We start from the raw sequence: 14,697 nt of genomic DNA, 5'->3' as shown, positions 1-14,697 counted from the left end.
CTGCACTGTTGTTTAAACAAGGACTCGTCTGTTTTGTCTCGGGTTTAATGTTGATTTTAGCCGCATACCAGGAGTACCTCATCTCTTTTGTTCTGATGTGCTATATTTTAAAACTGTCTACAGTTTTACATCTGTTGAGTGAGTGAGTTGAGTGATTTACATCGAAGATCTGAATAAGGCAGTTAATTTTTTAAAAATGTTTTATTGGCATTTTCAATTCTATATACAGTTATATTTCATGTCCACCATTGTGCAGTATTTTCCTATCTATTTACATTTTATCACCATCTTTCTTGGTGCTCTGTCTTCGCTTCCCCCCCCCACCTCCATTCATGAGGGGGTGTACCCTTCCTCGTTCCCCTCTTTTCCCTTGTAATCAGAGACTTTAGTTGACAGGAGACGATGCATGAGAAGAGGACGAGAATCTGAAAGTGGATTTAATATAGCTGAGGCACATGGACTGAGTGACTGTGAATCTGTTGTAATCCCCTCCGGCGGGGGCGGGCGGGGGGAGCGGCGGAGCCCTGTTTTCCTCTTCAGGTTTACTGTGGGCAATTATATTGCCCATGATGCTGCAATGGTATATTCAATAAATGAAGCAGAGACCAGGAATCTGACTTGTAGCTGTTCAGTACACACAGCAGCTGCAGTTGCTCAATCAGCCATCAGGGGATGCTCAAGATCCAGGTTTAAGATTAAATGTAACTAAATCCACAAAAGGATAAGGATTTAAATGAAACGGACGTGCAGAAGAATCATAATTCATTACAACTTTGATATTTGAAAGTGTAACTGCAACCTCAAAGTGCTCTTGTCAACAAATCCACCATCTTCTATTGATATGTCCTTGGGTGTCTCGCAGAGAAAATAAGGAGCATATTTGGGCTTTTTGGGAGATTATTTAAGCTTTGCAAAGCTGTTCTTAAAGATAGCAAGGGGCCAAAGGAGGATTATTCAGAGAGTAAAATTGAGACTGCTGGACTTTGTGCCCCATGTGGGTAGAGAGAGGAGTGGCACAAAGAATGCCAGCATTCAAGAACTGGAAAGTGGGATGGGATTTAAGTCTGGAGAGGTAGCTGAGCAAAAGTAGGTAGAATCTTGGGGGGGGCTGAGCCAAAGTAGGGAGAAGTCTTGATGGTGGACAGCAACGGCTTCAAAAGTCAGTGTCTTAGGCAATAGGGGGCGAATGTAATCAGTGAGGAAAAGGAGATGAGAAACTTGGATTCTCTGCAGATCGGGATATGGCCAGCTAAGCTGTACTCTGCTTGAGAATTTAACAGCATCTCTCTGTTGACATGATTGTACTGGATGTTGATGTACTTTCTACAAATTGTAAATTATCCTTAAACCCCCACAGGTCAGTGCTGAAACTTCCTTTAGAGTGGAGAAAGCAACGAAGCAGAAATGCACGGTAAGCAGAACCTGCTGTAGAAGCTGAACACAAGCTCACCGCTGAAACCTCGCCTCCCAAGTTTTAAATGTTTTGGGGTCTTTTATGAGATATATTTGGACATTTTAAATATTCTCTCTTGGAATGTGAGCATCACCATCAAGGGCAGTATTTGTTGCCCACCCCAATTTTTTTTCAAAAAATATACTTTATTCATAAAATCTCTAAACATTACAGAACATTTTGAATTGTTATGACTGTACATTTCCTCCAAAGTTACATATTCGCGTGACTTTCTTGCATTTTATCGGGATGACATTCCACACATTTCCCTGTTTGCGTTACAATTCTTTCTTAAATATTTACATTGTCATGTTTCTTTCAATACTTTTATACATTGGAGTGTTAAATACCCAGACCAAGGGGTTTTACATGGTTACCAGCTCCTCAGTGTACATTTGCTGGAAGACCTTACACAGTGGCCTTTCCCCATTGAGCCTTGTTTCCCACCCCAAATTGCTCTTAAACCGAATAGCTGGCTGGACCATTTCCCACCCAAATTTGTTCTTAAACCGAACGGCTGGCTGGACCATTTCCAACCCCAAATTGCTCCTGAACCAAGTGGCTGGCTGGTCCATCATCACCCACATTTCTATGTGGCTAGATTCACTGGTAGATCAGTCCGGATAAGGGTAGCAGATTTCCTTCTGTTGAGTAAGATGGATTTTTACAACAATCACTTAATTTTCATTCTTCATTCAATTCCTGCATAAATTGCTATGGTGAAATTTGAACCATGTCCCCAGAGCATTCGCTTTAGCCTTCGGATTGCTAAACCAGTGAAACGACCACTTCCACTATCTCCCCCTCCTTCAGCCATTGACTATTCCCAGTAATTACAGATGGAGCAGAAAGAGGAGGGGTGCACAGAATGCTTCTCTTACCCCCCCCCCCCCCCCCAATTATTTCCTGGCTGAGCAGAAAGGAGGAGTGATCAGCAGGACTCACCCCCACATTGTGTATTTTTAGTATGAGTGAAGGCCCTTTCTTTCTCCACTTAATTCCAAATTCTGAAATTGCCCCTAATTATCCCTCCAATACTCCAGAAGGAATTGCCTCATGCGAAAATCCCAGCCATGATAACTTTTTTGCAAGAGCTTGGAAGAGATGTACATGGGCACACATCGATCATTCATTCTGTTTTTCTCTAGCTTGCGGGAGAGAGTGTCCACAGGTGACACGGAACAGATCCAGGAGACAGCAAGTTTCATGCAAAGACTTCAGTCGGCAGTATCCTTTCACATTAGAGATTGTGAAGTGTGGGTAGATTCAATCAGCAGAAAAAGTTAAATCTTTTTGTAATTTTCCTGTTCCTGCTTGCTGGGTTATGTTTTTGAACGTTTGAATTGGCATCAGTAGAAAGTGGGCTAACAGAAGGCACTGTCCTGAAGGGATTATTCATCATGTTAGGGAGCTGAATTATCTTCATAGATTCATGATTCACAAATTTTGGTTCAATTGCCGCACCAGGATGGTCTGAGGCCGAACTTGATCTCTCACTCAACAATTTCCTCCTCGACTTGTCTCACTGCTTGCAAATGAAATTAGTGGTTTATGGTTACTCGCATGGGCCTCAGTTATGCCAGCCTTTTTGTGGGGTATGTGGAGCATTCCTTGTTCCAGTCCTACTCAAGCCCCTCTCGCAACCTCTTCTGTTACATTGGCTAGTGTATCAATGCCACTTCATGCTCTCATCTGAACCTGGAAAAACAATCAATTTTGCTTCCAATTTCCACCCCTCTCTCCTTCACATGCTCCATCTCCGACACTTCTCTTCATTGACCCCTCTGTCTCCATTTCTGGTGATAGACTGACTACAACTATTTATTACAAGCCCAACAACTATGTCGCCAGAGCATTTGCTTTGGCCTTTGAATTGCTAAGCCAGTGAAATAGCCACTTCCACCATCTCCTCCTCCTTCAGCCACTGACTTTTTTCAGTAATGACAGGTGGAGCAGAAAGAGGAGGGGTGCACAGAATGCTTCTCTACCTCCCCATTATTTCCTGGCTGAGCAGAAAGGAGGAGTGATCAGCAGGACTCGCCCCCACCCTGTAGATTTTTAGTATGGTAAGCCCACCAACTACCACAGCTATCTCGACTACAGCTCCTCATTCTCTGCTTCCTGTAAATATCACATCTCACTCTCCCAGCATCTTGAAAATGAAAATTGCTTATTGTCACAAGTAGGCTTCTAATGAAGTTACTGTGAAAAGCCCCTCGTCGCCCACATTCCGGCGCCTGTTCGGGGAGGCTGTTACGGGCTGTCTCTACCTCTGTCGCAACTGTTCCAATGATGCTACCTTCTGAAGCAATGCTTCTGACATGTCTTTCTTTTTCCTGAACCAAGGGTTACCTCTCACTGTGGTTGACAAGTGCACAAGCGTATCCAACCCATCTCTTCCCTCAGCCCATCTCCTTCCTCCCAGAACCATAATAGGGTGTCTCTTGTCCTCACTTTTCCCCCCACCAGCCTCCACATTCAAAGGATCATCCTCCACCATTTCTGTCAACTCCTGCCTGATGTCACCACCAAACACATCTTCCCCTCACCTCTGCCCTGACCCTGTCAGCATTCTGCAGGGACTTCTCCTCCCTCTCTGAGACCCTGGTTCACTCTTCCATCACTTCCCCTTCTCTTGGAACCTTCCCATGCAATTACAGAAGCTGCACCACCTGCCGCTTTACCCCCCTACCTCCTCACCCAACAAGACCCCAAGCACACCTTTCAGGTAGAGCAGCATTTCACTTGTACCTCCTTGCTGCTTCCAATGCAGTCCTCTCTAGTTTGGAGAGGCTAAACGCAGACTGGGTGACTACTTTGCAGGACACGTTTGCTTAGTCTGCAAACATGATCCCAACCTTCCTGTCTGTTTAACACTACCATTAACACTCTCTTTTTCTTGCATTTTTGTCAAATATCTCCAACTCCTTCCCATCCCTGAACTTCTGTTTTGCTCCCCCCAAATAGTATAAATCCAACACATCTCTCCCTCGCATTAACTCTGTTTCTCTCTCCACAGCTGCTGCCACACCTACTGAGTTTTTCTAGCATTTACAGTTATTTATTATGGTGAAGGATAGAACTGGAACCAGCGGTGGGATTCTCCCTTCTGGGGACTAGGTCCCCACGCTCGCCGGAAAACGGGCGAGAATCACTCCGGACTTTTTCCTCGAAGGTCCGGGGTTATACTGAGTTTTCAAGGGGGCTAGCAGGGCCCCGGCGTACATCCCACAGCTCCGGCTGCCAGCGGGGCCCTGCAGCTAAGCCCGCAGGTCCACACATACGCGCGGCGGCCGTTTTCACGCCAGTCCCCGTGCAACATGGCGCAGCCCTACAGGGGCCCGGCGCGGCGGAACATAGGCCCCCCCCCCTCCCGGAATGAGCGCGCCCGCCAATCGGTAGACCCGATCGTGGGCCTGGCCACCATAGAGGCCCCCCCTGGGTGTCGGATCCCCCCCCCCCCCCACCCAGCAGGACGGCCCCCGCAGTCAGAACGCCAGGTGGGACCACATGTGAACCACGCTGGCGGGCACTTGGCCCGTCGAGGATGAAGAAGCGCCCGCACACGCAGGCCCGTGGAGAATCGTGAAAGCGCCATCTCCCCAGATTTCCGGCGTGAACGGCTATTCTCCCCCCCCCCCCCCCCCCCCCCCGGGCTCGATTCCGGCACGGAAGGTCGGAAAATCCTGCCCCATATCTTTAAACATCTAAGTTTGTATTTACAGAGCCGCATATTACAAACATGCACGTCAAAGCTTCGTAATCAGTTTCATTCAGCTCCACGGTATTACCTCTTGTGTGTGCCTAACACCAATTAGATACCCAATTTGAAAGAGGCTCTACCTGACTGGAACAAAAACAAAAAAAGTTAAGGGTAAATTATCCAATTAAATTAAAATAACATCCTAGGGATGATGATGCACTCTCGTCCCCTTGGTGCCTGCTCCTATACATATGATTTTAAGTGAATTCCCAATTAATGCCCATCACCTGAATACAATCATATAATTAATTAACATGCCAATGTAATAGAAACACATAACAATAAAACCTTGCAAAACTTTTCCTTAACCTCAGAGTGAAGTTCCATTCGCAGCTCCCGACTATAAATTATGCACAGATTGAAAAACAATTGGACAATATCCGTGAATTTTACAAATGTATTGATCAATATGTACACACGGACCCCATGCTCAATTCTTCAGGTAATTCCTTTATAAATTATCTTCGGGTTATTTAACGTTGTCATGGGAGAGATGCTGATCGGTCCAAGCACACATTATAGAAAAGGATGATCTCTCTGTCTCAAACTTGAAAACGTATAATTCCCAAAAAACAAAAGAGGAATCCCATTCCTGGACTATATTTGCAAACAACAGAAGAGGCCTTCACTGAGTGTACTTATTGAAACTGCTGGTTCATCTACAAAGATAGTAAACTTTCACCTCTTGGTATTGGTGAGTTGAAGCAATAGAGAGAATACATCAGCCACTGCAATAGGATAGGATCCATGGAGTCGGAGATCAACAAAAATACAAAAGGGAGGAAGATTAATCAAGAAGCAGTTGGGTGAGGCCAAGCTTAAATTGTAAACGGGCAAACAGACAAAAGAGGTTCCAGTATGAAAATGAAAATTGCTTATTGTCACAAGTAGGCTTCAAATTAAGTTATTGTGAAAAGCCCCAAGTCACCACATTCCAGCGCCTGTTCGGGGAGGCTGATATGGGAATTGAACCATGCTGCTCGCCTGCCTTGGTCTGCTTTCAAAGCCAGCGATTTTAGCCCTGTGCTAAACCAGCCCCTGTATCAACTTCCATGGGCAGAATGAGTTGGATAACAGACTGCCCAGTGAATACTGATTTCAACACTGAGGATATGGGAAGGAGGAGGAGATATGCATGGGAAAATAGAGAATATTTCACAGGAGCACTGATCATATTAATTTAAAATGGGCAGACAAGAAAGTATGTGATGGAGGGAAAGGGTTGGAGGCTGGTGGTAAATGAAAATCGCAATAGTGTTTTCAGGAATGTGTGTACGTATTGAGCTTCACTGCAGAGGGAGAGGAATTTAGGCTGGGCACAGTCAATTTTCAACCTTTTTTGCCAATTGTGACAAAATGTGATCCTTGAATGTAATCCCAATTTATTCTTGGATCAAATTGTTTTATTGATTTTGTTATTAAATTATTATTTTCATCAGATAAATTTGATTTGCTCCATTGTGATGATTTGTACACTTGATGCACACACAACTAAATACTCTTGACTCAGATAATATCTATTATAAATTTGTATTTGGGAAAGCCTGCCTCAATTATTTATTTGATTTTCTACATCTGATTTAATTTTGTTTGTTTTTGAAAATAATCAACATCTGAGTGTTTAGACAAATATTGTTTTTGATTCTTGGTTTAAGAAGTTTGAAGTTTTAAGCCTTCACCCGCAGGAAAGCCGAATTAAATTGAAAACTCAATTATTATGAATGTAGTTTATCAAATTGGCAGATTCTTGAACTATATGAGAAGTTATTATAACTAAACGTGATTGATCCATTACCATTGTGCCCTGGAATACATATATTGCACTTCTCATGTTTATTATATTCTCATTGCCATTTATTCAGGTTTCAAGATGAATGAAACAATCCTACTCAGCTGTAAATGTTTGAACTAAACTTTGTTTGGTTTGGGTGACAGAAACAATTATTTCCATTGGCAGTGTTGGTGGGGCATTGATCCACTAGTCTGTTCCTGTTTTTAAAAATCCTTTTAGATCTGTGTTCGCATTCGTGCAGTGCCCCCTCGGGTAGTGTGCAAGGAAGATAATTGTACTTGTGTTTGTCAAAGGTCCCCTTAGTTGGCAGCATGAATATGAGAGTCTGCAAATACTGGAGAGATGCCAAGATACTGTATCAAGCCTTGTTCACCAGATTCAGCAGCTCATGGATGGTGAGTACATTATCTTTTAGCCCACACTAGGAGCATCTGCTCTTAATTTACCTGGATTCATTCTTATACTTTGTCAGTGCCCAGTTACATCAAGCAACCTCTCTTACATACATTAAAGAAATGGAGTTAACAGAATTGTGGAATGGTTACAGCACAGAAAGAAGTCATTTGATCTGTTGTTTGTGCTGGCTCTCTGTGAAAGCAGTTCAGCTAATCCCACTCCCAATGCCATTTCCTCATAGCCCTGTAAACTGTTTTCTATTTAGATAATTATCCAATCCCTTTTTGAAAGCCTCCACCAGATCCTAAGCAATTGCTGTGTTTTTAATGTTCATTCCGCCTTTGTTTCACAATTTTGCACACCCCTATCAAACCTCCTTTCAACCTTCCCTTCTCCAAGAAGAACAGGGCCAGCTTCTCCAATTTGTTTACACAACTGAAGGCCCTTATCCCTGGAAATATTCTCCAAAATATGTTCCGCATCCTCTCTAAAACCTACAGACTCCTTCTAACATGCAGTGCCCAGAATTGGAACAATACTCTTGTTGAGGCCAAACTCGTGTTTTAAACGGTTCACCATAACTGCCTTGATTTTATACTCCAATAATAATATTACTATTATTATTAGAGTACAAAATGTAGCACAGTACACGGTAGCATGGTGGTTAGCATAAATGCTTCACAGCTCATGGCTCGGCACAACATCGAGGGCCGAAGGGCCTGTTCTGTGCTGTACTGTTCTATGTTCTAAAATCAAGGCGGCTATGATTTTGTACTCTATGCCACTATTGCTAAACCCCAGGATCCTGTACACCTTTATTATGGACTTTCTCACCTGCTCTGCCTCAACAATTTGTATCTATATACTTCTTCCCAATTCTCTCTGCTCTGCATTATCTTTTTTTTTAATTCAGAGTACCCAATTATTGTTTCCAATTAAGGGGCAATTTAGAGTGGCCAATCTACCTATCCTGCACATCTTTGGGTTGTGGGGGTGAAACCCCACGCAGACACGGGGTGAAACCCCACGCAGACACGGGGTGAAATCCACGCAGACACGGGGCCCTCTGCATTATCTTTAGGATTATATATTTTTAATATTCATTCTTGGAGTGTGAGCATTACTGGCAGGGCGAGCATTTGTTGCCTATGCGCAGGTGGTAGTAAGCCACTTTCTTGAACCGCTGTAGTCAATGTGCTGTAGGTACACCCACAGTGCAGTTAGGGAGGGTGTTTCATGATTTTGACCCAGCACAGTGAAGAAGCAGCAATATAGTTCAAAGTCAGGATAGTTTGTGGCTTGGAGGGGAATTGGAGATGGTGGTGTTTCCATGTGTCTTCTGCCCTTGTCCTTCAAAGTGATAGAAGGCATGGGTTTGGAAGATGCTGTCGAAGGAGAATTCTATCCATTGCTTTATATTGCCTCGCCCTATTTTTTTTCTAACAAAAATGTATCACTTCACACTTCTCGGCTATAAATTTTATCTAATGCTGTCTAACCCATTCCACCAGCCTGCCTATGCCCTCTTGAATTCTATCACTGACCCTCATCAGAGTCCACAATGTTTCCAAGTTAATGTCATTCACAAATTTTGAAATTATGCCCTGCTCACCCAAATCCAGGTAATTAATATAACTCAAGAAAAGTAGTGGCTCTAATGCCGACGCGTGGGGAATCTCATTACATATCTCTCTCCAGACCGAAAAAACAACTATTCGCCACTATTCTTTATCTGCCGTCATTCAGCCAACTTTGTATCTGCCACTGTCCCTTTTGCAAAGCCTCTGCAATTTCCTTCTTGCGTCTCCGAGCATCCCACCAGTCCTGGTGATTAAACAACTTTTAAGTATGGCTAGTTTCTAGGACCATCACTTTATAGTCCATCCAGTGTCTCAACTAAAGTTCCCCTTCATTGCCCTCCAGCATGTTTGGATGAAACATAAATCTGTAAAAACATACAGTGCCTTATACAAATTATCTTTTGATCATCAATGCCTTTATTCACACACGCTGCAATTACCTTGGCTAAAATGAACCAGCAAACCTGAATGACAATTCCCACTGGAGTTGAAGTCTAGTTCCACAACTGATGTGATCTAATTAAGCACTGCCCAGGCATCGTTTTCTTTGATTTAAATGGCGTTACAACAGCAAGAGAGCAATCACCTACCAGGGCTGCTTTGATCCTTGTCACAAACGCTTTTACAGAAATTATTAAGTCAGGATCTGAATGTGGAATCCATTAATTTTAGTGAGTTTTAAGTACTCGCACAGCCTTTTTAAATCGTTTTTATTTTTGCCAAGCGTTTCCCATGTCATTATTTGAATGTCTTTACTTTTTGTCTTGACAATAGCTGAAGCATTTTGGGTAAAGTTCGGGAGCTGCAGGAGGCTCAGCTTCAAAATGTGCAATGATTTTGGCAGCGAATGTGCACCTCTGCTGTTCTATTCCAGTCTGCAGGATTTGAAGGAAATTGAGGATCTCCGATTTCAAGTGCAAACTCTCCAAAGACAGATCCAGATCCAAAAGGTAATTAATGCCTGATTCTCATTTCATTTGGAACTACTACATTAAACATTTGCAATATTGGAACCAAGATATTTCAATGAAAAAGATTCCAAATTACCCTGACTGCTTCTGTTCCTGAGAAAGTACCTATGGAAATGCCTGGTTAATGTATCACTGTAAGGGCAGCACGGTGGCCTAGTGGTTAGCACAGCTGCCTCATGGCGCTGAGGTCCCAGGTTCGATCCCGGCTCTGGGTCACTGTCCGTGTGGAGTTTGCCATTCTCCCCGTGTCTGCATGAGTTTCACCCCCACAACCCAAAAATGTGCAGAGTAGGTGGATTGGCCACACTAAATTGCCCCTTAATTGGAAAAAATAATTGGGTACTCTAAATTTATAAAAAATAAAAAAATAATTAAAAATGTATCACTGTGAATGCTGAGGCAATGAGCAGTTCTGCTTATATCTGAGTCGATTCAATTAAAGAAACAATAGCTTGTATTTATATAGCACTTTTAATCCTGATCTGCTTTACCGCCAATGAAATATTTCTGAACTGTAGTTATTGTTATAATGTAGGACTTGCAAACAGCAAGCTCCCACAAATAGTAATTTGATAGTGGACAGTTCCTCGGGGCGGCAAGGCACCACAGTGGTTAGCACTGCTGCCTCACAGCGCTGAGGACCCTGTTCCGATCCCAGCCCCAGGTCGTTGTTCGTGTGGAATTTGCACATTAATTCCGTGTCTTCATGGGTCTCACCCCCACAACCCAAAAAGAAGATGTGCAGGTTAGGTGAATTGGCCATGTTAAATTGCCAAATTGCCCCTTAATTGGAGAAAAAGAATTGGGTACTCTAAACTTTTCTAAAAAATGGTCAGTTCCTCTGTTTTTGTGATGTCAGTTTAAGGGTAAATATTTGCCAGATCACTGGGAAGAACCACACACCACTCCCACACCTCTTCAGTATAGTGTCTCGAGATCTTTTACGACACCTGAGGGAGTGAGCAGACGGTTTAATGTCTCATTTGAAAAACAGCACCTCCAACAATGCAGCAATCCTCAGTACTACATTGGAATGTTAGTCTTATTTTTGTGTTCAGGTCCTAGTTACTTTAACCCACAGCCGTGTGACTCGGGAGAGAGGGCTGCCAACTGAGCCACAAACAACCCAGCTTTTCTCATCAATCTGTATGACTAAAGTCCCTCATCCCTGAAAACATTTTTGTGAATCTTTTCTGCACCCTTTCTTAAAAGCTTCACATCCTTCCTAAAGCATGATGCCCAAAATTGAACACCGTACTCAAGCTGAGGCTAAACAAGTGTTTGATGAAAATTTGTTGCAACTTCCTTTATAAAGCCCAAAATCCTGTATGCCCTTTCAACTTGTTTCACAATCTGCTCTGCCACCTTCAATGATTTTTGTACTTATGCACCTGGGTCTCTCTGTCCCTTCACCCTTTTGAGAATTGTACTCATTATTTTAGATTGCTTTTCTTTGTTTTTCCCCACCAAAGCGTATCTTCACAGGTGGTGGAGTCAGATTCCATTTCAGCTTTCAAAAAGGAATTGGAAATACAAAAAAAATTAAGGGTTACAGGGAGAGAGAGGTGGAGTGTGACGAACTGAATTCATCTTGCAGAAAGCTGGGACAGACTCGATGGGCTGAATGGCCACCTTCTGTAACCCTTCAATGATTTGTCTACTGGCTCTCACGTGCACCTTTTCCACAGTTTCAATATCACCATCATGTGAGAAGACCAAACAGGGCACAGTTCTCCAAGTGAGCCCTGACCAAGGTGTATTGCGACAAGTTACTTTTGGCATGCAGTGACACTTATGTGGGCAAATATGACAGCCCTATTCTGCAAATCAAAGTACCACAAATAGCAATAAAACAAATGATCAGTTCATTTGTTATTAACAACATTGGTTGAAGGAGGAACAGTTGCCGTCTTCAGTGTTAAGGGTTCTTCCATGTTCTCAATAGGAGGCAAAGCCTTGCTTCAACTTCATGTCTGAAGGTTGACCCCTGAGATAATACCACAGTTTCGTACTTCAACAGAGGCTCAGCTGTTCTACTTCAAGGAGTCAATTGTTGCACCATGACTTAACTCCGTTGAAACGTCTACCGACCAGTGATGCCTTTCGCTGAGTTACTTCACTGCCCTGTTATGTTTGTGCTATTGAAGACTGGCTGCTATGTCATGGAGTGAATGATCAGCTTTATTTTCACAATACAGATTAATTCAAAAGGGACAGGATCACACAAAACAGGAAACTAATCTACGTTGTGATCTGTGTTGCAATGATTTTATCCCTGGAGCATGGGGAGGCCAGTTTTACTGTGAAACTGTCCTCATTTGATTGGATAGTTCGTGTTCCCACTTTTAGTAGTGCTTACCTTTAATGTGTCAGACGGGTTAAAGAATATAAAAGAAATTGTTGTCCACATGAAAACAGTTGCCTAAAATGTAAACAGAATACATCTGATCTTTTCATTCAAATCCGAATAACAGCAGAATAGTTGAGGTATTTTTATTCTGTGCCTGTGTAGGGATGTGCATGTCCTTTGTTGTACTGTGCCACAGAGACAGCCACAGGAGCAGTTCCACCTCAGCTGACGACATTCACGGTGGTAGTTGTGATACTGCGCTCAGCCTCAAATCCCACTTCTGGCCACTGTTCAGTGAATCCTGCCGAGGCTGCAGTAGGCAGCCAAGGACTGAAATGGTTGCGCTGTGATACTTACTACAATTAAGTCATCAGCATCCATCAGGAGTGGAGGCAACTGTGAGTGGGTAGTGTGATGTAAATGATATGGTGAGTGTTTCTGCATGTGAATACCCTTTAACTTGTTATGTAATCGAATGGACATAGAAATTTAAGATGCAGTTGGCTTGATTGCTGCCTCTTTCTTTCCCTCTCCCCAGGCTATGGCGGAAGAGCTGCTTCCCATTCTGCTTTCCTCCGGGCCTCCAGAGCAGTCCCCATACCACCGTTATCGAGCAGTGTATTCCCTGCTTTGTGAGGGAGGAGAGCAATTCCCTACCTTGGTGCTGGATAATATACCCGAGTGACTAAAGCAACGGATCCAACCTACCGACATCTGCAACAATAATGGCGTGGAAGACCTGAGCAGACAAGATGTCTCTAAACAATTTGATTATGTAACCTGAAACTGGCTTGGATCAGGACAGAAGATTTCAAATTGGTTGCTTCCAACAACACCACCAACATTCATATTCAGCCTAATCACGGTGCCGGCCTACGTGCTGCCTATCAGGATCCTTTGTGAAATGAGTGTGGGCAACTGTTATTTAAAAGAAATGCTGGCCCAACATTGGTACCCGAGAAGGAAGAGTGGATTTTTGGTATTAGAAATGGAAAAATGTTACACTGCATTCTTCGAAGTTTGGGACATTGCAGCGGGAACTTCACCTCTGCTGTAGCTGTCCAAGGAATGTTTGATGGGATTTTGTAGAGGGAGCTTTACTCTGTATCAATCTCTTGGAGTATTTCATCCTGATATTGTCCCATTCCAGCCTTCATATTGATTTGAACAAAAATCCTCAACATTATCTTTTTGTATTATGCACTAAATTTGTCTTTTATTACTGATTGAATCAAAAATTATACAAATAATTGCAGAATTATACAGATAACTATTCAAAAAAATCATCAAGTTTATTCCTTGGTTAGTGTGTCTAAAAGTGATCTGTCACTGTCCAGCAGATCTTAATTTTTCCCTCTGAAGGGACTTAGTTAATCTTTCTCTTTAGGTTCTGATTATTTCTGGGGTAGAATTCAAATGCATTGTCAACTGCCCAGGTTGGTGACCCTGGATGGTGTGGCGATATAAGAATATTGATGTCAAACTCCTTTTCTAACCCTGCCCAATTGGGAATATGAATTAGTGAGAAACTGGGTTCAGGGATGTAATAATTCTTGGATGTGAAACTTGGGCAGTTTATAAAAATTGGCTGAATTCTGTTAAAAGAACAACGGCTGGTGACAACCGGTACTTGACACTTAAAATTTAATGCAGAGAAATATGAAGTGATGCATTTTGTGGGAAGAATGAAAGACAGTAACGTAAAAGGGAATCAAAAATTATTCCAGCGACCTGTAAATACTAAGTGGCTAGTACAAAGTGGGGAGGGGCCAATTAGGGACAAGGAAGGTGGTATAAACTTGGAGGTGCAGAGGGAAGACTAGAAGCTTAATGAGTACTTTAGATCAGTGTATAGTAAGGAAGAGGTTGCTGACAAAATATTTGGTGTAAGTGGAGCTGGTAGATTCAGGATAGTGCAAATTGATGGGCAGGATGTGCCGAAAAAGCTGGCAGTGTTGTTAGAGTGGATACGTTGTCTGATCCAGATGGCATGTATTCCAGGTTGCTAAAGGAAGTGGGCATGAAGCTGGGGTTGTTCTACTTGGAGATTGTGAGTAAATCCGATAGAGGTGTAAGAGATTGATAGGTTGAGCTAAGGTAGACAAAGAAAAGTTGTTCCCATGAGCTGATGGTGCAAGGACTTGGGGACAAAGATTTACAGTTTGGGGCAAGATATACAGGGGAATGTGAGGAAGAACATTTTTTGTGCAGCGAGTAGCAGTGACATGGAACTCTGCCTACAGTGGCCCACAGAGTGGGGGGAATGGGACTGACTGTGTTGCTCTACAGAGAACTGCTATGGACTCGATGGGCTGTATGACCTCCCAAGGGGTGCAGGAACAGATCCTGGTGGCAGGATGTTATAATGCTGTTTTTTTAAACATAAAACGCC

General features: G+C 43.0%; 1 protein-coding gene across 6 annotated transcripts in view; it reads left to right on the top strand.

The window, feature by feature from the left end:
- LOC119978390 (tubulin epsilon and delta complex protein 2) overlaps positions 1-13,588 on the top strand; it is a 31,143-nt gene extending 17,555 nt beyond the window's left edge. For all 6 annotated transcript variants that reach the window (XM_038820005.1, XM_038820006.1, XM_038820003.1 and 3 more), the window contains 6 exons: positions 1,358-1,411; positions 2,602-2,680; positions 5,538-5,658; positions 7,302-7,403; positions 9,759-9,934; positions 12,844-13,588. In XM_038820005.1, the coding sequence (XP_038675933.1) occupies positions 1,358-1,411; positions 2,602-2,680; positions 5,538-5,658; positions 7,302-7,403; positions 9,759-9,934; positions 12,844-12,990 (679 nt within the window). In that variant the 3' untranslated portion in view covers positions 12,991-13,588. The remainder of the gene's footprint in view (positions 1-1,357; positions 1,412-2,601; positions 2,681-5,537; positions 5,659-7,301; positions 7,404-9,758; positions 9,935-12,843) is intronic.
- Positions 13,589-14,697: the final 1,109 nt, after the last annotated feature.

Source organism: Scyliorhinus canicula, chromosome 15 (genome assembly GCF_902713615.1).
Source record: "Scyliorhinus canicula chromosome 15, sScyCan1.1, whole genome shotgun sequence".
Classification (NCBI taxonomy): Eukaryota; Metazoa; Chordata; class Chondrichthyes; order Carcharhiniformes; family Scyliorhinidae; genus Scyliorhinus; species Scyliorhinus canicula.
Note: the sequence above shows the minus strand (reverse complement) of the source record. Positions and strands in the feature narration are given on the sequence as shown.